Here is a 26,180-nt window from a genome sequence, read left to right on the forward strand (position 1 = left end):
CCGGCCTCGGCCTCCCAAAGTGCTGGGATTACAGGCGTGAGGCACCGTGCCCAGCCTTTTTCTTTTTTGAGATAGAGTCTCGCTCTGTCACCCAGGCTGGAGTGCGGTGGCACGATCTCGGCTCACTGCAACCTCTGCCTCCCAGGTTCAAGCAATTCCCTGCCTCAGCCTCCCGAGTAGCTGGGATTACAGACGCCCGCCATAACGCCTAGCTAATTTGTGTATTTTTTAGTAGAGACGGGGTTTCATCATCTTGGCCAGGCTAGTCTTGGACTCCTGACCTCGTGATCCACCCGCTTCGGCCTCCCAAAGTGTTGGGATTACAGGCGTGAGCTACCTCGCCGGGCTCTCTCTGTTTTCGTGGTCTAGGTTTTAACAAAGTATTAATCAGCTGAAGTTGTGAGACGCGATCGGGTTAGTGGGCCTTTGCATGTTAAAATCCCACCCCTCAGAGAGTAGTGAGGCTGGTGGCATCTGGGCTGCCAGAAACATTGCAGTTTATTTATTTATTTTTTAAGAGACAGGGTCTTGCTCTGTCGCCCAGGCTGGAATGCAGTGGTGCAATCAGAGCTCACTGCAGCCTTGAACTCCTGGACTCAAGCAATCCTCCCACCCCAGCCTGCCAGAGTAGCTGGGACCACAGGTGCGCTCCACTATACCTGGCTAATTTTCTTTTTTTCTTTTTCTTTTTTTGAGATTAGTCTCACTCTGTTGCCCAGGCTGGAGTGCAGTGTCACAATCTCGGCTCATTGCAACCTCTGCCTCCTGGATTCAAGCAGTTCCCTGCCTCAGCCTCCCCAGTAGCTAGAATTACAGGCGCCTGCCATAATGCCCAGCTAATTTTTGTATTTTTTTAGTAGAGACGGGGTTTCACCATCTTGGCCAGGCTGGTCTTGAACTCCTGACCTTGTGATCCACCCTCATCAGCCTCCCAAAGTGTTGGGATTACAGGCGTGAGCCACCGCACCCAGCCACCTGGCTAATTTTCTAAAATAAAATTCTTTATTGTCCAAAGAGTCAGCTACAAAATGTTTTAATTTTTTTGTAGAGATGGGAGTCTCCCTATGTTGCCCAGGCTGGTCTTGAACTCCTGGCCTCAAGTGATCCTCCCACCTCCACCTCCCAAAGTGCTGGGATTACAGGTGTGAACCACCGCAATAGCCTCTGTTGCCTACTTTGTAAATAATAAGGGTGTTAAATAATCCTTATAAAGTGCCTGGCACTTTATTAATTACTGTGGCAATACAACCATGACTCTCTATGAAGTACATTCCATTATTATTGGCATTTTATAATTGAAGAAACTGAGGCAGACTTGGAGAGATTATGATTTACCAAAAGTCACTCATCTAGGAACTTGTCCAGTGGGTACTGAACCCCAGTCAATCTGAACAAATACAAGGGATGCATTAACTAGAGACTGATGAGTGGATGAATAAAATGTGCTACATTTGTGCAATGGAAAACTACTTAAAAAGGCGGCTGGCCAGGTGCGGTGGCTCACGCCTGTAATCCCAGCACTTTGGGAGGCCGAGGCGGGCGGATCACGATGTCAGGAGATCGAGACCATCCTGGCTAACAGGGTGAAACCCCGTCTCTACTAAAAATACAAAAAAAAATTAGCCGGGCATGGTGGTGGGCGCCTGTAGTCCCAGCTACTAGGGAGTCGGAGGCAGGAGAATGGCGTGAACCCAGAAGGCAGAGCTTGCAGTGAGCCAAGATCATGCCACTGCACTCCAGCCTGGGAGAAAGGGCAAGACTCTGTCTCAAAAAAATAAAAATAAAAATAAAAAGGAGGCCAGGCTTGATCTCAACACTTTGGGAAGCAGAGGCAGGAGGATTTCTTGAGACAAGGAGTTCCAGACCAGCCTGGGCAACATAGCCAGACCCCCTAACTACGAAAAGTTAGCCAGCTGTGGTGGTGAGCACCTGTAGTCCCAGCTACTGGGGAGGCTGAGGTAGGAGAATCACTCGAGCCAGAAGGTAGAGGCTGCAGGGAACTATGATCACACCACTGCACTCCAGCCTACAGAGTGAGAGACCTTGTTGCAAAAAATATATATAGATAGACTGATAGATAAATGCTGCAAGATGGATAACCTCCCAAAACATGATGCTATTAATAAGTGAAAGAAGCCAGACACAAAATAATATATATTGCCTGACCAGGTGGCTCACGCCTGTAATCCAAGCACTTTGGGAGGCTGAGGTGGGTGGATCATCTGAGATCAGGAGTTCAAGACCAGCCTGGCTAACATGGGGAAACCCTGTCTCTACCGAAAATACAAAAATCGCCATGCGTGGTGGCTCACGCCTGTAATCCCAGCACTTTAGGAGACTGAGGCAGGTAGATCATGAGGTCAGGAGTTCGAGACCAGCCTAGCCAACATGGTGAAACCCCGTCTCTACTAAAAATACAAAAATTAGCTGGGTGTGGTGGGGGACACCTGTAATCCCAGCTACTCGGGAGGTGAGGCAGGAAAATTGCTTGAACCCAGGAGGCGGAGGTTGCGGTGAGCCGAGATCACGCCACTGCACTCCAGCCTGGGCGACAGAATGAGACTCCTTCTAGAAAAAAAAAAAAAAAGAATACATATCGTATGATTCACTTTATATAGAATGTCCAAGAAGAGGCCAATCTATGGATATAGACAGAAGGCTAAGTTGGGGGCAGGCATGGGAAGTGACTGCTAGTAAGTAGGGAGTTTCTCTTTGGGAAACAGAAATTGTCTAAAATTATTATAGATGGTGGTGGTGCTTGCACAACCCTGTGAATATACTGAAGACACTGAGTTGTATACTTTAAATGGCAAATTGTACAGCATATGAATCCTATATTAATAAAGCTGTTAAACATTTTTTACTCTGCTGAGCGTGGTGGTCCACACCTGTAATCCCAGCACTTTGGAAGATGAAGGCAGGTGGATTGCTTGAGCCCAGTTTGAGACCAGCATGGGAAACATGGTGAAACCTCATCTTTACCAAAAAAATAGAAATTAACTAGCATGATGGCTTGTGCCTGTAATCGTAGCTACTCAGGAGGCTGAGGCAGGAGCATCGCCTGAATCCGGGAGGCGGAGGTTGCAGATCATGCCACTGCACTCTAGCCTGGGTGACAGAGCAAGACTCCATCGCAAAATAACGACAACAAAAAAGTACATAAAATGCCACCCAGACCCAACTGGCCTGGTTAGTGTGGAGAATTCCCTGTACCTTCGTTGAGGAGATTTGGCCCCACAAAGAAATGCTAAAGATGCTCCTTGTGTTATTCACTCAACAAGTATGTAGCCATGGCCCATTGGGGGCTGATGATACAAATGTGACTAACACACACCCTCTGCACTGGCTAGCTGACAACCTAGTTGGGGAACCAGCTCTGGACATAAATAACCACAATGCATTGTGTTTCGACGCGATGGGCAGGGGAGGGAATGACTAATGAGGTGGAGAGGCGTCCCAAAGCCACGGGCCTTTGAAGTGGGTGAGGGAAAAGCACACGAGGCCGAGGGATTGGGTATGGGCTTCAGTGAAAAACAGCAGTGCCTCTGACAGCCCCCATGATAAAATGGCTCAGGTGTGACTTAGAGTAGGGAGTTAGCTGGGTGTTCAAATGGTACCTGGTTGGCCAGGTGTGGTGGTGGCTCATGCCTGTCATCCCATCATTTCGGGAGGCCGAGGCGGGTGGATCACTTGAGTCCAAGAGTTCAAGACCAGCCTGGCCAACATGGTGAAACCTCATCTCTACTGAAAATACAAAAATTAGCTGGGCATGGTGGCTGGCGCCTGTAATCCCAGCTACTCAGGAGACTGAGGTAGGAGAACCACTTGAGCCTGGGAAGCGGAGGTTGCAGTGAGCCGAGTAAACATTCTTTTTACTGTCTGCACCTCTGGCCCTGGAGAGTCGCTGATCACCATGACAATTAAGGGTATGGACCTTGAGATAAAAAGATTATCCTGGATTTTCTATGTGGTATCAACATAATCACGTGGATCATTAAAAGCATAAAATCATTCTCACCTGATGTCAGAGCCCAAGGGAGGTGTGGCTAGGGAAGAATGATCTGAGAGATGCAATATTCCTGCCTTTGAAGATGGAGGAAGGGGCCATGAGCCAAGGAACGTAAGTAACTGTAGAAGCTGGAAAAGGCAAGAAAACAGATTCTCTTCTGAAGCTTCCAGAAAGGACTGCAGCCCGCTGGGTACCATGGCTCACACTGGTAATCCCATCACTTTGGGAGCCCAAGGCAGGTGGATCACTTGAGGTCAGGAGTTTGAGACCAGCCTAGCCAACATGGTGAAACACTGTCTCTACTAAAAATTTAAAAAATTAGCTGGGTGTGGTGGCAGGCGCCTGTAATCCCAGCAACTTGGGAGGCTGAGGTAGGAGAATTGCTTGAACCCAGGAGGGGTTGGTTGCAGTGAGCCAAGATCATGCACTCCAGGCTGGGCAACAGAGCAAGACTCTAACTCAAAAAAAAAAAAAAAAAAAGGACTGCAGCCCTACCAACACCTTGATTTTAACCCAGTGAGACCCATGTAGGACTTCTGTATTACTCAATTCTCACACTTCTATAAAGAAATACCTGAAAGCTGGGCACGGTGGCTCACATCTGTAATCCCAGCACTTTGGGAGGCTGAGGCAGGCAGATCATGAGGTCAGGAGTTTAAGACCAGCCTGGCCAATATGGTGAAACCCTGTCTCTACTAAAAAAATACAAAAAAAATTAGCTGGGCGTGGTGGCGCACACCTGTAATCCCAGCTACTGGGGAGGCTGAGGCAGGAGAATCTCTTCACCCAGGAGGCAGAGTTTGCAGTGAGCTGAGATTGCACCACTGCACTCCAGCCTGGGCAACACAGCAAGACTCTGTCTTAAAAAAAAAAAAAAAAAGAAAGAAATACCTGAGACTAAAAAAGAAAAAAGAAGAAATACCTGAGTCCAGATAATTTATAAAGAAAGGTGGTTTGGCTGGGCGTGGTGGCTCACGCCTATAATCCCAGCACTTTTGGAGGCCGAGGTGGGAGGATCACGAGGTCAGGAGATCAAGACCATCCTGGCGGTGAAAACCTGTCTCTACTAAAAAATACAAAAAATTAGCCAGGCGTGGTGGTGGGCGCCTGTAGTCCCAGCTACTCGGGAGGCTGAGGCAGGAGAAAGGTGTGAACCCAAGAGGTGGAGCTTGCAGTGAGCCAAGATTGTGCCACTGTACTCCAGCCTGGGCGACAGAGCAAGACTGTCTCAAAAAAAAAAAAAAGGGCGGTTTAATCAGCTTACAGTTCCACATGCTCTAGAGGAAGAAAGGCAGCATCTTCTGGGGAGGACTCAGGGATCTTCTACTCATGACGAAGGTGAAGGGGAGCAGGACCAAGAGAGGAGGGGAGGAGCTACACATTTTTATTATTATTATTATTACTTTATTTCTTTATTTTATTTTATTTTATTTTATTTTTGAGACGGAGTCTCGCTCTGTCACCCAGGTTGGAGTGCAAGAGTGCAGTGGCATGATCTTGGCGCATCACAACTTCCGCCTCCCAGTTTCAAGCAATTATCCTGCCTCAGCCTCCTGAGTAGCTGAGATTTCAGGTGCCGGCCACCATGCCCAGCTAATTTTTGTATTTTTAGTAGAGATGGGAGTTTCACTGTGTTGTTCAGGCGGGTCGCGAACTCCTGACCTTGTGATCTGCCTGCCTTGGCCTCACAAAGTGCTGGGATTACAGGCGTGAGGAACCACGCCCAGCCCATGTCTGCAAATTCTCTGACACCCCTCATGGAGTGGAGTCTAATTCCTCCCCACCTTGAACATGTTCTGGCCTTCCTGACTTACTTCCTTTTCTTTTGAGACAGGATCTCACTGTGTATCCCAGGCTGGAGTGCAGTGGTGCAATCACGGCTCACTGCAGCCTTGACATCCTGGGCTCTGGCGATCCTCCCACCTTAGCCTCCTGAGTAGCTGGGACCATAGATGCTCACCACCACACCCAGCTGATTTTTTTTTTTTTTTTTTGAGATGGAGTAGCACTCTTGTTGCCCACGCTGGAGGGCAATGGTGCGGTCTGAGCTCCCTGCAACCTCTGCCTCCTGGGTTCAAGCAATTCTCTTGTCTCAGGGTCCCAAGTAGCTGGAATTACAGGTGCCTGCCACCACGCCCAGCTAATTTTTGTATTTTTTAGTAGAGATGATGTTTCACCATGTTGGCCAGGCTGGTCTCAAACTCCTGACCTCAGGTGACCCGCCCACCTCGGCCTTCCAAAGTGCTGGGATTACAGGTGTGAGTCACTGCTCCCGGTCGATTTTTGTATTTTTTTGTAAAGATGGAGTTTCACCACTGTTGCCCAGGCTGGTTTCGAACTCCTAGGCTCAAATGATTCTCCCATTTCAGCCTCCCAAAGTGCTGGGATTATATGTGAGAGTTACTGTGCCTGGCCAACTTACTTCTTCTAATTTTTTTTTTTTTTTTTTTTTTTAGACAGAGCCTCCCTCTGTTTCCCAGGCTGGAGTGCAATGGCGCGATCTTGGCTCACTGCAGCCTCTGCCTCCCAGGTTCAAGCGATTCTCCTACCTCAGCCTCCCGAGTAGCTAGGATTGCAGGCATGTGCCACCACACCCAGCTAATTTTTATATTTTTAGTAGAGATGAGGTTTCACCATATTAGCCAGGCTGCTCTTGAACTCCTGACCTCACTCAAGTGATCTGCCCACCTCAGCCTCCCAAAGTGCTGGGATTATAGGCGTGAGCCACCACGTCTGGCCCTGACTCACTTCTAAGAGGTAGAATGTGGTCAAAGAGACTGCATGACTGCTGAGGCTGCATCAGAAAAGGTAATGCAGCTCCCACCTGGCTCTCTCTGGGGCTATGGGCCTTTGGAGCATGAAGCCAGCCTATAAGAAGCCCAGCTGCCTCCACACCACCGTGCTGGAGGGATTACATGGAGAGATCACACAGTTATACTGTGAGATGTCCTGTCTGTCCCAGCCCTCAGCCATTCGAGTCTTCCCAGTCTAAATACAAGACGTGTGACTGAGGAAGCTTTTGAAATGATCCCACATGGTGGTGCGCACCTGTAATCCCAGCACTCGGGAGGCTGAGGGAGAGTTGCTTGAAACCAGGAGGCGGAGGTTGCAGTGACCAGGATCAAACCACTGCACTCCAGCCTGGGCAACAGAGCAAGATTCCATCTCGAAAAATAAAAATGAAGGCCAGGTGTGGTGGCATATGCCTCTAATCCCAGCACTTTGGGAGGCCGAGGTGAGAGGATCATGAGGTCAGGAGATAGAGACCATCCTGGCTAACACAGTGAAACCCGGTGTCTACTAAAAATACAAAAAATTAGCCCTGTGTGGTGGTGGGCACCTGTAGTCGCAACTGCTTGGGAGGCTGAGGCAGGAGAATGGCGTGAACCCGGGAGGTGGAGCTTGCAGTGAGCAGAGATTGGGCCACTGCACTCCAACCTGGGTGACACGGCGAGACTGCATCTCAAAAAATAATAATAATAAAATAAAAAATAAAAATAAAAACATGGTCTGGTCTTCATGACTCACTTCTTTTGAGACAGGATTTCAGCCAGTACTGTAAACATATGAGGAACCATAAGCAAGACCTCCTAGCTAATTCAACCCCCTGAATTATCAGAGGTAATAATTGTGACAGTTGTTTTACAACCTGGGATGTCTCCTTACACAGCAAAAGACAACAGATAGACACATATAGTACTTTGCACATAGAAAACATTGAAAACATAGCAGTCCTGGCCAGGCACGGTGGCTCACTTCTGTAATCCCGGCACTTCGGGAGGGCGAGGCAGTGGGATCACCTGAGGTCAGGAGTTCAAGACCAGCCTAGCCACCATGGTGAAGCCCCGTCTCTACTAAAAATAAAAAAATTAGCCAGGTGTAGTGGTGTACACCTGTAATCCCAGCTACTCAGGAGGCCGAGGGAGGAGAATTGCTTGAACCTAGGAGGTGGAGGTTGCAATGAGCCAAGATCATGCCACTGCACTCCAGCCTGGGCAACAGAGACTCCATCTTAAAAACAAAAACATGTCTGTCCTAATTGTTATTATTATTTCAAACCAGCTTTATCTTGACCCACTAGGCCCTTATGTATTAATCATAGCAACTATTATTTATTGAACACTTAGTATAAATCAGAAATAGCACATATGTGCACACCTTGTTATACTGCACTTTGATTTATTGTGCTTCACAGAAACTGCATTTTTTACAAATTGAAGGTTTGTGGCAACCCTGTGTTGAGTAAGTCTGTCAGTGGCATTTTTCCAACAGCACATGCTCACTTCATACCTCTGTGTCACAGTTTGGTAATTCTGGCAGTATTTCAAACTTTTATTTTATTTATTTATTTATTTATTTTGAGACGGAGTCTTGCTCTGTCGCCCAGGCTGGAGTGCAGTGGCGTGATCTCGGCTCGCTGCAAGCTCCGCCTCCCAGGTTCACGCCATTCTCCTGCCTCAGCTTCCCGAGTAGCTGGGACTACAGGCGCCCGCCACCACGCCTGGCTAATTTTTTGTATTTTTTAGTAGAGACGGGGTTTCACCATGTTAGCCAGGATGGTCTCGATCTCCTGACCTCGTGATCCACCCACTTCGGCCTCCCAAAGTGCTGGGATTACAGGCCTGAGCCACCATGCCCAGCCCAAATTTTTCATTATTACTGTATCTGCTGTGGTGATCTGTGATCAGTGGTCTTTGATGTTACTACTACAGTTGTTTTGGGCATCATACACTGTGCCCATTTAAGATGGTGAATTTAATCAACAAATGTGTGTGTTCTAACTGCCTCTGTGACCAACTGTGCCTCCGTCTCGCGCCCTCTTGCCCTCTTGAGTCTCCCTATTTCCTGAGACAGAACAATATTGAAATTAGTTCAATTAACAAGCCTACAATGGCCTCTAAGTGTTAAAGTGAAAGGAAGGGTCCTACGTATCTCACTTAATGTCAAAAGCTGGAAATGATTAAACATCATGAGGCAGACATGTTGAAGACTGAGAAAGAACAAAAGCAAAGCCTCTTGTACCCATTAACCAAGTTGTGAACACAAAGGAAAAGTTATTTTTTTTCCTCTCTCTCTTGAGACGGAGTCTCGCTCTGTGGCCCAGGCTGGAGTGCAATGGCGCAATCTCGGCTCCCTGCAACCACTGCTCCCGGGGTTCCAGTGATTCTCCTGCCTCAGCCTCTCAAGTAGCTGAGATTACAGGCACGTGCCATCACAACCGGCTAATGTTTTGTATTTTTAGTAGAAACAGGGTTTCCCCATGTTGGCCAGGCTGGTCTTGAACTCCTGACCTTAGATGATCTGCCTGCCTTGGCCTCCCAAAGTGCTAGGATTACAGGCGTGAGCCACCGTGCCTGGCAGGAAAAGTTCTTGAAGGAAATTAAAAGTGCTACTCCTGTGAACACACGAATGAGAAGAAAGCAAAGCAGCCTTATTGCTGATACAGAGAAAGTTTGGTCTGGATAGAAGATCAAACCAGTCACAACATTCCCTTAAGCCAAAGCCTAATCCAGAGCAAGGCTCTAACTCTCCTGAATTCTATGAAGGCAAAGAGGGGTGAGGAAGCTGTAGAAGAAAAGGTGGGGCCGGGTGCGGTGGCTCACGCCTCTAATCTCAGCCCTTTGGGAGGCTGAGGTGGGTGGGTCACCTGAGGTCAGGAGTTCCAGACCAGCCTGGCCAACATGGTCAAACCCCGTCTCCACTGAAAATACAAAAATTAGCCAGGCATGGTGGTGGACACCTGTAATCCCAGCTACTTAAGAGGCTGAGACAGGAGCATCACTTGAACCTGGGGGGTAAAGGTTGCAGTGAGCCGAGATTGTGCCACTTCATTGCAGCCTGGGCGAAAGAGCAAAACTCTGTCTCAAAGAAAAGAAATATATTTTGTGGCCGGGTGCGGTGGCTCAAGCCTGTAATCCCAGCACTTTGGGAGGCCGAGTCAGGCGGATCACGAGGTCAGGAGTTTGAGACCAGCCTGCCCAATACAGTGAAACCTCGTCTCTACTGAAAATACAAAAATTAGCCAGGCATGGTGGCACGCGCCTGTACTCCCAGCTACTCAGGAGGCTGAGGCAGAAGAATCGCTTGAACCCGGGAGGCGGAGGTTGCAGTGAGCAGAGATTGTGCCACTGCACTCTAGCCTGGGCAACAGGGTGAGGCTCCATCTCAAAAAAAAAAAAAAAAAATTAGCTGGAGGTGAATTGCTCAATCCCATGAGCAAACTTGAACGAATGAGCAGTTGCTTCTTATGACTCAGCAAAAAAATTGGTTTCTTCCGATGGGATGTATTCCTGGTGAAGATACTGTGAATATTGCTGAAATAACAGCAAAAGATTTAGAATACTACATAAAAACCTAGTTGATAAAGTAGGAGCAGGGTTTGAGAAGATTGACTCTAATTTTGAAAAAAGTTCTGCCATGTGTAAAATGCTATCAAACAGCATCACATGCTACAGTGATGGCGGAAGTCAATTGATGCTGCAAACTTCAATGTTGTCTTATTTTAAGAAATTGCGGACGGGCACGGTGGCTCAGGCCTGTAATCCCAGCACTTTGGGAAGCCGAGGAGGGCGGTTCACGAGGTCAGGAGATCAAGACCATCCTGGCTAACACGGTGAAACCCCGTCTCTACTAAAAATACAAAAAATTAGTCAGGTGTGGTGGTGGGCACCTGTAGTCCCAGCTACTCGGTAGGCTGAGGCAGGAGAATGGTGTGAACCCGGGAGGCGGAGCTTGCGGTGAGCTGAGATCACGCCACTGCATTCCACCCTGGGAGAGAGAGCAAGACTCCATCTCAAAATAAATAAATAAAAATAAATAAAAAAAAGAAATTGCAGCCAGGCGCGGTGGCTCACGCCTGTAATCTCAGCACTTTGGAAGGCCAAGGCGGCTGAATCACCTGAGGTTGGGAGTTCGAGACCAGCCTGACCAACATGGAGAAAACCCCATCTCTACTAAAAATACAAAAACTTAGCCAGGCGTGGTGGCGCATGCCTGTAATCCCAGCACTTTGGAAGGCCGAGGCGGGTGACTCACCTGAGGTCGGGAGTTCGAGACCAGCCTGACCAACATGGAGAAACCCCATCTCTACTAAAAATATAAAAAATTAGCCAGGCATGGTGGCACATGCCTGTAATCCCAGCTACTTGGGAGGCTGAGGCAGGAGACTCAATTGAACTTGGGAGGTGGCAGTTGCAGTGAGCCAAGATCCCCCAGGTGTGCACCACCATGCCAGAATAATGAAAACTTTTTTTTTTTTTTTTTTTTTTAAGAGATGGGTGTCTCCCTGTGTTGCCCAGGCTGGTCCTGAACAGCCTGGGAAACAGCAAGAATCACTTTCTAAAAAATTAAAAATAAAAAGATTAGCCGGATGTGGCAGCACACACCTAAAGTCTCAGCTACTCATGATGCTGAGGGAGGTGGCTCACTTGAGCCCAGGCGTTCAAGGTTACAGTGAGCTATGATCATGCCACTGCATTCTTGCCTCTTTTAGGGAGACCCTCCTTTAAAAAATAAAAAAGTTATGTTTACACTCTTCTGTAGTCTTTTATTAATTAATTAATTAATTTTTTGGGAGGGGGTCTTGCTGTGTCACCTAGGCTGAAGTGCAGTGGCGTGATCTTGGCTCACTGCAACCTCCACCTTCTGGGTTCAAGTGATTCTCCTGCCTCAGCCTCCCGAGTAGCTGGGATTACAGGCACGCGCCACTCTGCCTGGCTAATTTTTGTATTTTAGTAGAGATGGGGTTTCACCATGTTGGTCAGGCTGGTCTCAAACTCTTGACCTCAAATGATCCACCCGCCTCTGTAGTCTCTTAAGTATGCAATAAAATTATGTCTATAAAAACAATGTACACGCCAGGTGCAGTGGCCCACGCCTGTAATCCCAGCACTTTGGGAGGCCAAGGCAGGCAGATTACCTGAGGGCAGGAGTTTGAGACCAGCCTGGCCAACATGGAGAAACCCCATCTCTACTAAAAATACAAAAATTACCTGGGCCTGGTGGCACATGCGTGTAATCTCAGCTACTCAGGAGGCTGAGGCAGGAGAATTGCTTGAGCCCGGGAGGCGGAGTTTGCAGTAAGCTGAGAATGCGCCACTGCACCCCAGCCTGGGCAACAGAGCAAGACTCTGCCTCAAAAAAAAAAAAAAAAAAGGAAAGAAAAAAAGTATATACCTTAACTTAAAAATACTTTATTGCTTAAAAATGTTAATGATCATCTGAGTTTTCAGTAAGTCATACATTTTTGTTAGTGGAGGGTCTTGCCTCGATGTTGGTGGCTGCTGACTGATCAGGGTGGTGGTTCCTGAAGGTTGAGATGGCTGTGGCAATTACAGGCGTGCACCACCACACCTGGCTAATTTTTCTATTTTTAGTAGAGACGGGGTTTCACCATGTTGGCAAGGCTGGTCTTGAACTCCTGAGCTCGTGATCTGCCCGCCTTGGCCTCCCAAAGTACTGGGATTACAGGCGTGAGCCACCGAGCCCAGGCTTAATACACCATTTTATAAGTTTTTTCTTAGATACGGTCTCACTCTGTCAGCTAGGCTGGAGTACAGTGACATGATAAGAACTCTCAATGAAGCCTCAAACTCTGGGGGCTCAACAGATCCTCCTGCCTCACCCTCCAGAGTAGCTGGAACTACAGGCATGCACCAACATGCCCTTCTAATTTTTGAATTTTTAGTAGAAATGGGGTTTCACCATGTTTGGCCAGGCTGGTCTTGAACTCCTAATCTCAGACTACCCACCCACCTTGGCCTCCCGGAGTGCTGGGATGACAGGTGTGAGCCACTGTGCCTGGCCTCATTTTTTTTTTTTTTTACTTCACTTTATTGTGCTTCAGAGATATTGTATTCCTTAACATTTTTTAAATTTAAAAATATAAATAGGCCGGGCACAGTGGCTCAAGCCTGTAATCCCAGCACTTTGGGAGGCTGAAGTGTGCAGATCACAAGGTCAGGAGATCGAGACCATCCTGGCTAACACGGTGAAACCCCATATATACTAAAAATACAAAAAAATTAGCCGGGCGTGTTGGCGGGCGCCTGTAGTCCCAGCTACTTGGGAGGCTGAGGCAGAAGAATGGCGTGAACCCAGGAGGCGGAGCTTGCATTGAGGTGAGATTGTGCCACTGCACTCCAGCCTGAGCGACAGAGCAAGACTCTGTCTCAAAAAAATATATATATATAATAATAATATTTAAAACAATTTAGATGGGGGGGGGGGTCTCGCTATGTTGACCAGGCTGGTCTCGAACTCCTGGCCTCAAGCAATCCTCCCATCTCAGCTTCCCAAAGTGCTGGAGTTACAGGCGTGAGTCACCATGCCTGGCCCATTTCTTAACATACTAGAGGATTGTGGCAACCCTGTGTTGAGGTAGTGTATTGGTGCCGTTTTTCCAACAGCATGTGCTCATTTGGTGTCTTTGTGTCACATTTCAGTAATTCTTATTGTATTTCAAACTTTATTACTATTTTTTTGAGACAGAGTCTTACTCCATTGCCCAGGCTCAAGTGCAGTGGTTTGACCATAGCTCATTGCAGCCTTGACCTCCTGGGCTCAAGTGATCCTCTTGCCTCAGCCTTCTGAGTAGCTGGGATGACTGGCTTGTGCCACCATTCCTGGCTAATTTTTAATTTTTTTTTTTTTTGTAAAAACAGGGTCTCACTATGTTGGTCAGGCTGGTCTCAAACTCCTGGGTTTCTAGCAATCTTCCCGCCTCAGCCTCCCAAATAGATGGATTACAGGCGTGAGCCACTGCACCTGGCTCTTTTTTTTTTTTTTTTTGAGATGGAGTCTCACTCTGTCACCCAGGCTGGAGTGCAATAGCCCGATCTCAGCTAACTGCAACCTCCGCCTCCCAGGTTCAAGCGATTCTTCTGCCTCAGCCTCCGGAGTAGCTGGGACTACGGGTATGAGCCACCAAGCCCGCTTGGCTGTTTCTTTTTCCTCCTCCCTCTTTCCTCTTTTCCTCCTCCTCCTCTTGTTTTTTTTTTCTTCCTCCCTCTTTCCTCCTCCTCATTCTTTTTCCTCCTCCTTCCTTCCTCCTTACTGCTGCCCCCCAAATTGCTGGGATTACAGGCATGAGCCACCATGCCTAGCAGTTTCCGTCTCTTCCTTCTCCTCCTCCCTGCTCCCCTCCCCTCCTCCTTTACAGGCCTGAGCCACCAATCCATGTAGTTTCCTTCTCCTCCTCTTCCTCTTCCTCCTTTACAGGCATGAGCCACTGCGCTTGGCTGTTTTTTCCTCCTCTTCCTTTACAGGCTTAAGCCACCTCGCCTGGCTGTTTCCGCCTCCTACTTTACAGGCTGCGACACCACACCTGGCTGTTTCTCCCTCTTCCTCCTCCTCCTCGTCCTTTACAGTCGTGAGCCACCTCACCTGGCTGTTTCCTCCTCCTCCTCCTCTTCCTTCTCCTCCTTTACCGGCATGAGCCACCCTTCCTGGCTGTTTCTTCTTCCTTCTCCTCCTCTTCCTTCTCCTCCTTTACAGGCATGAGCCACTGTTCCTGGCTGTTTCCTCCTCCTCCTCCTCCTCCTCTACAGGCGTGAGCCACTGCAACTGGCTGTTTCCTTCTCCTCCTTTACAGGCTTGAGCCACTGTGCCTGGCTGTTTTTTCCTCCTCTTTCTCCTTTACAGGCGTGAGCCACCACGCCTGGCTGTTTCCTACTGCTCCTCCTCCTCTTCCTTTACAGGTGTGAGAGCCACCGGGCCTGGCTGTTTCTTCCTCCTCCTCCCCTCCTCCTCCTCCTCCTCTCCTCCTCCTCCTCTCCTCCTCCTCCTCCTCTCCTCCTCCTCCTCTCCTCCTCCTCCTCTCCTCCTCCTCCTCTCCTCCTCCTCCTCTCCTCCTCGTCCCCCTCCCCTCCTCCTCCCCCTCCCCCTCCCTTCCCCCTCCTCCTCCTCCCCTCCTCCTCCCCCTCCCCCTCCCTTCCCCCTCTTCCCCTCCTCCTCCCCTCCTCCCCTCCTCCTCCCCCTCCCTTCCCCCTCCTCCCCTCCTCCTCTCCTCCTCCTCCCCTCCTCCTCTCCTCCTCCCCTCCTCCTCCTCTCCTCCTCCTCCTCCTCGTCTCCTCCTCCTCCTCCCCCCTCCTCCCCTCCTCCTCCCCTCCTCCTCCCCCTCCTCCCCCTTCTCCCCCTCCTCTCCTCCTTCCCTCCTCCTCCCCTCCTCTCCTCCTCCTCCTCTCCTCCCCCTCCCCTCCTCCTCCTCCCCTCCTCCTCCCCCTCCCCTCCTCTCCTCCTCCCCTCCTCCTCCCCTCCTCCTCCTCTCCTCTTCCTCCTCCTCCTCCTCCTCTTCCTTCTCCTCCTCCTCCTCCTTTAACAGGCATGAGCCACCACACCTGGCTGTTTCCTCCTCCTTTACAGGCTTGAGCCACTGTGCCTGGCTGTTTCTTCCTCCTCCTCTTCCTCCTTTACAGGCATGAGCCACCGCCTGGCTGTTTCCTCCCGCTCCTCCTCTTCCTCCTTCCCCCCCTACTCCTCCTTCTTTCTTATTTATTTATTTACTTATTCATTTATTTTTAGACAGAGTCTCCCTCTGTCACCCAGGCTGGAGTGCAGTGGCATGATCTCAGCTCACTGCAACCTCTGCCTCCCGGGTTCAAGCGAGTCTCCTGCCTCAGCTTCCCAAGTAGCTGGGACTACAGGCTCCCGCCACCACACCCGGCTAATTTTTGTATTTTTAGTAGAGATGGGGTTTCACCATGTTGGCCAGGCTGGTCTTGAACTCCTGACCTCAGGTGATCCACCCACCTCGGCTTCCCAAAGTGCTGGGATTACAGGCGTGAGCCACCATGCCCAGCCACTATTTTATTTTATTTTATTTTTTTTTAAAGACAGTCTTGCTCTTGTCACCCAGGCTGGAGTGCAATGGTGCGATCTTGGCTCACTACAACTTCTGCCTCCTGGGATCAAGCAATTCTGCCTCAGCCTCCCGAGTAGCTGAGATTACAGGCACCCACCACCATGTCCAGCTAAGTTTTGTATTTTTAGTAGAGATGGGGTTTCACCATGTTGGCCAGGCTGGTCTCAAACTCCTGACCTCAGGTGATCCACCCGCCTCAGCCTCCCAAAGTGCTGGGATTACAGGCGTGAGCCTCTGCGCCCAGCATTATAGTTTTATTTATTTATTTATTTATTTATTTATTGAGATAGAGTTTCACTCTTGTTACCCAGGCTTTATTTATTTATCTATTTATTTAATGAGATAGAGTTTTGCTTTTGTTGCCCAGGCTGGTGTGCAATGGCATGATGTTGGCTCACTACAACCTCCACCTCCGGGGTTCAACCGATTCTGCTACCTCAGCTTCCCAAGGAGCTGGGACTAGAGGCATGCACCACCACGCCTGGCTAATTTTTAGCATTTTAGTTGAGATGGGGTTTCACCATGTTAGTCAGGCTGGTCTTGAACTTCTGACCTCAGGTGATCCACCTGCCTTGGCCTCCCAGAGTGCTGGGATAACAGGTGTGAGCCACCACACCAGCCTATTATTATTGTAATAATATCTGTCATGCTGATCTATGACCAGTGATCCTTGATGTTACTATTGTATCCGTCCAAAAGTAATTGCAGGTTTTGCCATTGAAAGTAATGGCACAGCCGGGTGTGGTGGCTCATGCCTGTAATCCCAGCACTTTGGGAGGCTGAGGCGGGCGGATCACGAGGTAAGGACATCGAGACCATCCTGCCTAACATGGTGAAACCCCGTCTCTACTAAAAATACAAAAAAAATTAGCCAGGCCTGGTAGCAGGCGCCTGTAGTCCCAGCTACTCAGGAGGCTGAGGCAGGAGAATGGCGTGAATCCGGGAGGCAGAGCTTGCAGTGAGCCAAGATCACGCCACTGCACTCCAAGCCTGGGCGACAGAGCGAGACCCTTTCTCAAAAAAAAAAAAAAAAAGAAAAAGAAAAAAGAAAGTAATGGCATTAGGCTGGGGTGGGGTGTCTCACACCTATAATCCTAGCACTTTGGGAGGCCGAGGTGGCTGGATCACCTGAGGTCAGGAGTTCAAGACCAGCCTGACCAACGTGGCGAAACCCCATCTCTACTAAAAATACAAAAAAAATTAACCAGGCCTGATGGCAGGTGCCTGTAATCCCAGCTGCTTGGTAGGCTGAGGCAGGAGAATCACTTGAACCCGGGCGGAGGAGGTTGCAGTGAACCGAGATTGCACCATTGTACTCCAGCCTGGGCAACAGAGCGAGACTGTCTCAAAAAATAAAAATAAAAACAAACAAACAAAAAAGATTGACAATGGAAGCAGAGAGAGACTTGAAGATGCTACACCACTGCTCCTGCAGACGGAAGAACGAACTACAAGCCAAGGAATGCAGGTGGCCTCTAGAAAATGGAAAAAACAAGGAAATGGATCCTCCTCCAGATCCTGGCTGACACTTGATTTCTTCTCGGTAAAACCAATTTCAGACTTGTGATGTCCGGAATTATCAGATTACACATGTTGAGCCATTAAATTTGTGGTAGGCCGGGTGTGGTGGCTCATGCCTATAATCCCAGCACTTTGGGAGGGTGAGACAGGTGGAAGGCTTGAGCTCAGGAGTTTGAGACTAGCCTGGGAAACATAGAGCCCATCTCAATTTTTTAAAAATAAAATGAAATTATTTAAAACGTTTGGTTGTTTTTTCTTTTTCTTTTTTTTTTGAGAAGGCTGTCACCTAGGCAGGAGTGCAGTGGCATGGTCTCAGCTGACTGCAACCTCCACCTCCCAGGTTCATGCAATTCTCATGACTCAGCCTCTCGAGTGGCTGGGACTACAGGCGTGCACCACCGCGCCCGGCTAATTTTTGTATTTTTATTAGAGATGGGGTTCCAATATATTGGCCAGGCTCGTCTCGAACTCCTGGCATCAAGTGATCCACCGGCCTCGGCCTCCCACCGTGCTGGGATTACAGGTGTGAGCCACTGTGCCTGGCTTGGCTTGTTTTTTTTTTTTGAGGCGAAGTCACGCTCTTGTTCCCCAGGCTGGAGTACAACGGCACAATCTCAGCTCACGGCAACCTCCACCTCCCGGGTTCAAGCAATTCTCCTGCCTTAGCCTCCCGAGTAGCTGGGATTACAGGTGCCTGGCACCGCATCCAGCTTTTTTTTTTTTTTTTTTTTTTTTTTTTTTGAGACAGAGTCTCGCTCTGTCACCCAGGCTGGATTGCAGTGACATGATCTCCACTCAATGCAAGCTCTGCCTCCCGGGTTCACGCCAGTATCCTGTCTCAGCCTCCCGAGTAGCTGGGACTATAGGCAGTGCCTGGCTAATTTTTTGTATTTTTAGTAGAGATGGGGTTTTACCATCTTGGCCAGGCTGGTCTTGAAGTCCTGACCTCGTGATCCACCCGCCTTGGCCTCCTAAAGTGCTGGGATTACAGGCGTGAGCCACCACACCCAGACTGTTTCTTTTGTTGTTGTTAACGTGGTAGCTGGGATCTTGCTATGTTGCCCAGGCTGGTCTTGAACTGAACTCCTGGCTTCAAGCAGTCCTCCCACCTTGGCCTCCCAAACTGTCGGGATTACATGCATAAACCACCGTACTTGACCTCTAATTTCAGACATCTCTTATCAGGAGTTTGGTGAGATTTGCATAGAAGAGGTCTCTGTGTCACCATGGGCTCTCTACTGAACACTTGCCGTGTGCCCGGCCTGGCCTCAGGGCTCTCTGCGGGCTTGGTGTAGCCATGCCTCCCTTGACTGCAGCAAGGTGCAGGTCCCCTCCAGGCCCTGCATCCCAGTCACCCTCCCCTCAAGGTCAGTGTGGGGGAATTTATCTGTACATCACTCTCTAGGGTGGAGGAGGTGTCGGTTTTGCAGGAAGCTAACCCAGTGGCTGGCATCACATACTAGCTGGATGGCTGACCTTACCTCTCCATACACCATGCCCCTTAGGAGGTCACAGGTCACCCTTGCGGTGCTGGTACAGGCCTCAGCCTGAGCGTGATGGTGCCTGAATGGTCCAGGAAAGGGTAGGTTCAGCAAGAGGTGAATGAGGGCAGGGGGAGCCCAGGGGACGCTGGGAAGGAAGGGAGATGCACAGTGACTGACGGGGCCACCCATACCCATCAGGTCCCAACAGTCCTGCCAATGACACCCAAGGCAGGAGGTCATTTTTTTTCCCCTAATGAGACAGAGTCTCACAATGTTGCCCAGGTTGGTCTTGAACTCCTAGCCTCAAACAATCCTGGCTCAGCCTCCTGAGTAGCTGGGATTACAGGTGTGCACCATCATGCCACGCTTTTTTCTTTTCTTTTTTTTCTTAGGTCAGTGTGTGTTTTTTGTTGTTGTTTTTTGAAACAGAGTCTTGCTCTGTCACCCAGGCTGGAGCCAGTGTCGCAATCTCGGCTCACTGCTACCTCCCTCTCCTAGATTCAACTGATTCTCCTGCCTCAGCCTCCTGAGTAGCTGGGATTACAGGCATTCCCCACCACGCCTGGCTAATTTTTGTATTTTTGGTAGAGATGGGGTTTCACCCTGTTGACCAGGTTGGTCTTGAACTCCTGACCTCAAGGTGATCTGCCTGCCTTGGCCTCCAAAGTGCTGGGATTACAGGCGTGAGCCACTGTGCCCTGCCAGAAAGTTTGCATTTCTAACAAGCTCCTCGGTGAAAATTATGGTGGCCAGGAATGACAGTCTGAGAACAACTGCTCTGGAAGATTTTATCTGTGACCCAGAGCTTTGACCCTTTTGGGGATTTGGTGTCACGTCCTCACTGTTGGAGTCTGGGTTTTGGTTCCTTTTTTTTTTTTTTTTGAGACACAGTCTACCTCTGTCGGCCAGGCTGGAGTGCAGTGGCACAATCTCAGTTCACTGCAACCTCCACCTCCCAGGTTCAAGTGATTCTTCTCCCTCAGCCTCCCAAGTAGCTGGGATTACAGGCATTCCCCACCACGCCCGGGAATTTTTTTTTTGTATTTTTAGTAGAGATGGGGTTTCACCGTATTGGCCAGGCTGGTCTCGAACTCCTGGCCTCAGGTGATCTGCCTGCCTTGGCCTCCCAAAGTGCTGGGATTACAGGCATGAGCCACTGCACCCAGCCTTGGTTCTTTAACAAAATCTGTCATTGCTCCCAAAATCACGTGGTAGGGGTTATTCATTCTTCCTTGAGTTTAGCTTGTTTATCTTTGTTGTTAATAAAATATAAGTTTCAGACATTTCTTTTTTTTTTTTCTTTTAGGGACAGGGTCTTGCTCTGTTTCCCAGGCTGGAGTACAGTGGTGCCATCACAGCTCACTGCAGCCTCCCACTGCTGGGCTCAAGCAATCCTCCCGCCTCAGCCTTCCACGTAACTGGGACTATAGGCACACACCACCACAACTGGCTAGTTTTTGTTGTTGTTTTTAGACAGAGTCTCGCTCTGTGGCCCAGTCTGGAGTGCAGTAATACAGTCTTGGCTCACTGCAACCTCTGTCTCCTGGGTTCAAGCAATTCTCCTGCCTCAGCCTCCCGAATAGCTGGGATTATGGGCATGCGCCACCACGCCCGGCTAATTTTTGTATTTTTATTAGAGATGGGGTTCCACTATGTTGGCCAGGCTGGTCTCGAACTCCTGGTCTCAAGTGATCCACCAGCCTCAGCCTCCTACAGTGCTGGGATTACAGGTGTGAGCCACCGCGCCCAGTTTGGCTAGTTGTTTTGTTTTTGCTTTCATTCATGTTTTTTTTTAATGTGGTAGCTGGAGTCTTGCTGTTGCCCAGGCCTCCCAAAGTGCTAGGATTACAGGCGTGAGCCATCGCTCCTGGCCTAGGAGGTCACTGTGATACCGTTTGAAGGGGATGGGGCCTGGACAGAGCAGAGGCTATGATGGGAGCCCCCTCTTCCCTTCCCGTCTATGACTCTCATTGCCCTTGCCCAGTTTTCTCTGCTTCCATTTACTTTTCATTTATTTATTTATTTTTAGAGACAGGGTCTCACTGTTATCCAGGCTGGAATGCAGTGGCGTGATCATAGCTCACTGCAGCCTCCACTCCTGGGCACAAGAGTCCTCTCACCTCAGCCTTACAAGTAGCTGGGACTATATGCATGGGCCACCACGCCAGGCTATTTGTTTTATTATTGAGTAGAGATGGGGGTCTCCCTGTGTTGCCCAGGCTGTGTCAAACTCCTGGCCTCAAGCATCCTCGCACCTTGCCCTTCCAAAGTGCTGGGATTACAGGCCACCCCACCCTGCCTCTCCAGTCCCTGACTGTCCCCACTGGCCAGCCCCAGAAAGCCCAGCAACAAGGGAGCCAGGCTGGGGCAGGAAACACACGGCAGCCTCTTCTCACGCCCACTTTATTAGGGGGCAGGTGTGGGAGGACCTAGGCCTGCTGTGCCTGCAGTAGCGCCCGCACCTGGCGGATCTGCCAGTCGACGCTGGAGCGCGCAGTGCCGCCCAGGGCACCATACTGCTCCACACTGTGCCCGTAGTCCCACACGCAGCTCACGTCGCCCGAGAACAGGGGGCTGGGGAGAGAGGAAGAGGTGGGCCAGGGCACCGGGCCACCCTGGGCTCCAGGCACCCGGGCTCACTTCCTAGGAGGCAGCATGGGGAAGGGGATGGGCCGCACCTGATGGTCTGCAGCTCCTGCAGTGACAGCTGGTTGAGGGCAACCCCCTTGGTCTCGGCCATGAACACAGCTTTCCCGGAGGCCTCGTGGGCCTGGCGGAATGGCATCTGGGTGCCAGGGAGGAAGATGGTGCTGAGGCAGCTTTCTCCATGCCCTGTTCTGCCTCCATTGCCTACACCCCCTTCCTTTTTTTTTTTCTTTTTGACACAAAGTCTCGCTTTGTTGCCCAGGCTGGAGTGTAGTGGCGCGATCTCACCTCACTGCAACCTCCACCTCCCAGGTTCAAGCGATTCTCCTGCCTCAGCCTCCCGAGTAGCTGGGATTACAGGAGTGTGCTACCACACCCAGCTAATTGTATTTTTACAACAAAAGAGACCATCTGGTCTCGAACTCATGGCCTCAAGTGACCCGCCCACCTCGGCCTCCCAAAGTGCTGGGATTACAGGGGTGAGCCAGCAGGCTGGGCCGCTTGCACCCATTCCTGAGCTCCCCCACCCTCTGGGGGGCACCCCATCTCCTCACCCTCCCCCTGGCTGCTACACACTTACCCCTTTGCGGACCAGGTAATAGGCAAGGTCAGTGGCCAGCATGTCGGGGCTGAGAGCCTGTCCCATGTTCTCTTGGTGAATCTGGGGGCACAGGTGGGCAAGTGGTGAGCCCTGGGGACCCTGGGGTCTGAAGCTGCCAGGCCCAGGACCTGCCCCTCTGCCAGGACGTCCCTGCCTTGGGCAGATACTCTCTTACCCACTCGGCTCTGTCTCACTCTCAACTTGAACCATCTTCTCATAATTATTGATAATATTTACGTGCGCTATTAATGCTTACTGGCCTGTATGTTTTACTGGCCTTTATGTTTTCAAAGAGTCCTTATCTTTAGCATGCATCAGATGTTCCTGGAGGATTTGTTTTCTGTTTTAGGAGACAGGGTCTTGCTCTGTTGCCCAGGCTGGAGTGCAGTGGCCATTATAGCCCTCTGCAGCCTGGACTCAAGGGATCTTCCAGCCTCAGCCTCCTGAGTAGCTGGGACTACAGCCATGCACGCCACTGTGCCCAGCTAATTTGTTGTTGTTGTTTTGGGCTTTTTTGAGACAGGGGCTTGCTCTGTCGCCCATGTTGGAGTGCAATGTCACAATCCTAGCTCTCTGCATCCTTGAGCTCCTGGGCTCAAGGGATCCTCCCACATCAGTCTCCTAAGTGGCTGGGACCACAGGTACATGCCATCACGACTGGCTAATTTAATTTTTTAAATTTTACAGACAGGGTCTCGCTATGTTGCTCAGGCTGGTTTTGAACTCCTGGGCTCAAGTGCTTCTCCTGCCTCAGCCTCTCAAAGTGCTGGGATTACAAGCATGAGCCACCAGGCCTAGCCACTGGAGAATTTAGTAAGAAAAAATACAAATTGCTGGGGAGCACCCCCAGAGTCTCTGATTCAGCCATCTGGAGTGGGGCCTCATATCACATTTCTCAGGACTTCTGAGGTGACGCTGGTGCTGCTAGTTGGGGGACTAGCTTTCAGAAACACTGCCTTTTTTTTTTTTTGAGATGGAGTCTTGCACTGTCACACAGGCTGGAGCGCAGTGGCGTGATCTCTGCTCACTGCAATCTCCATCTCCTGGGTTCAAGCAATTCTCCTGCCTCAGCCTCCTGAGTAGCTGGGATTACAGGCGTGTACCACCACACCCAGCTAATTTTTATATTTTTAGTAAAGACGGGGTTTTGCCATGTTGGCCAGGCTGGTCTCGAACTCCTGACCTCAAGTGATCTGCCCACCCTAGTCTCGAAAATTGATGGGATTACAGGCATGAGGCTCTGCACCCAGCCAAGAAACACTGATTTCAAGACATATCCTGAACTATTTAGGAATGAAATGATGTGATGATGGGAATTTGCTTCAAAATAAGGGGGTAAGGGAGTGGGAGAGAGCTGTGGGTAAAGACAGCTGGAGCCAGGATGTCCGTGAGTTGATTATCACTGAAGCTGGGTGTCGGTACATAGGGTTCATTATGCATTCTCTAGCTGTTATATACATAAATTTCCCATAATAATTGATTTTAAAAGAAATCAGCCAGGCAAAGTGGCTCATGCCTGTAATCCCAGCACCTTGGGAGACCAAGGTGGGAGGATGGCTTGGGGCCAGGAATTTGAGACCAGCCTGGGAAACATAGGGAGACCCTGTCTCTACAAAAAATAAAAAAATTAGCCAGGCATGGTGGCGCATGTTTGTAGTCCCAGCTACTCTGGAGACTGAGGTGGGAGGATCACTTGAGCCCAAGAGTTTGAGGCTGCAGTGAGCTACTACCGCACCACTGCACTCCAGCCTGGGTGACAGAGAGTGACCCTGTCTCTAAAAAATGTTTTTTAAAGATATTTAATTTAATTTAATTTATATCTTTGTAGATGGAGTTTTACTCTGTGGTCCAGGCTGGAGTGCAGCGGCATGATCTTGGCTCACTACAACTTCCATCTCCTGGGTTCAAGCGATTCTCCTGCCTCCGCCTCCTGAGTAGCTGGGATTACAGGTGTGGGCGGGCCATCATGCCCGGCTAATTTTTGTATTTTTAGTAGAGACGTGGTTACGCCATGTTGGCCAGGCTGGTCTCAAACCCCTGACCTCAAGTGCTCCATCTGCCTCGGCCTCCCAAAGTGTGAGGTTCCAGGCATGAGCCACTGCACCTGGCCTTTTGTATAGATTTTCTTTTTTTAAAGAGTTCTGGTCAGGCCAGTTGACAGGCCCCAGGCCCCCTGAGTCTCATCTACTTCCACTGCATGGCAGCAGTTTCTGTCCATTCCCTGTTCCCCAGGAGCAGGAGCGAGCACACCTCTCCTTCCCTGCCCCAGGTCCTCCAGCCCCACCTCACCTCCTCCCAAGGCCACTCTCCCCAAATGCCCACCCCAGTGCCTGGGACCTAGGGGAGGAGAAGCAGGTGGGTGATGTCTTGCCTGCAGCGTAGAGATGACGCCAGTGGCCACCTGGAGCACGGCACTCATAGTGTCTGACACTTCAAACACAGCTTCCTTGTCCTCCTGGGAGGCACATGGCAGGAGGTGAGGGCCTAGCAGCCCCCTGGCACCCAGGGAGCCCACAGCCCCACTCCCCTACTGAGGCATCTCCACTGCCTTCCATGGGAAGAACACTCAATACCCCAACAAAGGAAGGGCAGAGAGTTCAAGGGCAGCCACGGATGGAGCTGTGTGCACAGGATGGGAGGATGTATGGCAATCCCGGGATGGGGCCCTGCCTGGGTGTGCCAGAGCCCTGAGAACTGGCACGTAGTAGCCAGGCCTCCCCCGGCCTCGCACCTGTAAGTCTTTGTTGTAGGTGCTGGGAAGTCCCTTGAGGGTCATCAGGAGCCCGGCACACTGCGGGAAGAGGGAGGCACAGGGGCTGGACCCGGGATCCTGCCCCCTGGCCACCCACCATCAGCCCAGAGGCCCCGCCCCTCCCCCTGCCTTGCTCACCCGCCCAAACACACGCCCAGCCTTGCTCCGGATCAGCTCCAAACTGTCGGGGTTTTTCTTCTGGGGCATCAGGCTGCTTCCCGTGCTGGGGACAGAGGTGCTGGCGCTGAAGGGGCTGGACCCTTGGCTGGTCCAGCGGCGCAATGGCCAGATCTGGAGGAGGGGTGGGGTGGGGAGGAAGGAAGCCACGTCCGCGGGCGGCGGGGAATACAGAGGCCAGCAGGGGCAGATGGAGGTGGCAGTTCAGGGCTTACCTGTAGGCATCTGAGAGCTGCACGAAGCTGAATTCCTTGCTGCAGTAGAGGATGAGGTCCTCGGCCATCCTGCTGAGATGGGTCATGCACAGCGAAGCCCAGAAGAGGAACTCGGCTGGGAGAAAATGTTCCCAGTCACCAGGCCTCTCCCATCCCCACCTAGCCTGACCATACAGACGGCAGGAGGAGGTTAGGCGGTGGGGGGACCCGCCTAATTTTCATTTTTCATAAAGATGGGGTCATGCTATGTCGCCCAAGCTGGTCTGAAACTCGTGGGCTCAAGCAATCCTCCTGCTTTGGTCTCCCAAAGTGCTAAGATTACAAACGTTAGCCATTGCACCTAGCCTGTTTTTTGTTATTGTTGTTGTTTTAAATAAACCAGCTTTACTGAGTTATCACTCACATACAATTTATCCATTTATTTATTTATTTATTTTGAGATGGAGTCTCGCTCCCATCGCACAGGCTGGAGTGCAGTGGCACAATCTTGGCTCACTGCAACCTCTACCTCCCGGGTTCCAGTGAATCTCCTTCCTTAGCCTCCCGAGTAGCTGGGATTACAGGCATGCACCACCATGCCCAGCTAATTTTTGTGCTTTTAGTAGAGACGGGGTTTCACCATGTTGGCCAGGTTGGTCTTGAACTCCTGACCTCATGTGATCCACCTGCCTCGGCCTCCCAAAGTGCTAGGATTAGGGGCGTGAGCCACCATGCCTGGCCTATTTATTTTTATTTTATTTTATTTTTTGAGATGGAGTTTCACTCTTGTTGCCCAGGCTGGAGTGCACTGGCGCCATCTCGGCTCACTGCAGCCTCTGCCTCCTGGGTTCAAGCGATTCTCTGGCCTCAGCCTCCTGAGTAGCTGGGATTATAGGCACCTGCCACCACACGCCCAGCTAAATTTTGTAATCTTAG

At 50.4% G+C, this 26,180-nt stretch overlaps 1 protein-coding gene across 7 annotated transcripts in view; it reads right to left on the minus strand.

Moving 5' to 3' along the window:
- Nucleotides 1-3,999: 3,999 nt before the first annotated feature.
- Nucleotides 4,000-26,180, minus strand: part of ASL (argininosuccinate lyase) — a 34,385-nt gene continuing 12,204 nt past the window's right edge. For 4 of the 7 annotated variants that reach the window (XM_024249857.3, XM_063725711.1, XM_063725708.1 and 1 more), the window contains 7 exons: nucleotides 25,266-25,380; nucleotides 25,012-25,096; nucleotides 24,853-24,912; nucleotides 24,493-24,576; nucleotides 22,101-22,181; nucleotides 21,553-21,659; nucleotides 21,261-21,448 (listed from right to left, as the gene is read on the minus strand). In XM_024249857.3, coding sequence (XP_024105625.1) covers nucleotides 21,304-21,448; nucleotides 21,553-21,659; nucleotides 22,101-22,181; nucleotides 24,493-24,576; nucleotides 24,853-24,912; nucleotides 25,012-25,096; nucleotides 25,266-25,380 — 677 coding nt within the window. In that variant the 3' untranslated portion in view covers nucleotides 21,261-21,303. Of the gene's footprint in view, nucleotides 4,138-21,260; nucleotides 21,449-21,552; nucleotides 21,660-22,100; nucleotides 22,182-24,492; nucleotides 24,577-24,852; nucleotides 24,913-25,011; nucleotides 25,097-25,265; nucleotides 25,381-26,180 lie in introns of those variants that run through there. The other 3 variants (XM_063725709.1, XM_063725710.1, XM_054560492.2) reach the window with 2 other exon arrangements.

The sequence above is a fragment of the Pongo abelii genome, chromosome 6 (genome assembly GCF_028885655.2).
Source record: "Pongo abelii isolate AG06213 chromosome 6, NHGRI_mPonAbe1-v2.0_pri, whole genome shotgun sequence".
Classification (NCBI taxonomy): domain Eukaryota; kingdom Metazoa; phylum Chordata; class Mammalia; order Primates; family Hominidae; genus Pongo; species Pongo abelii.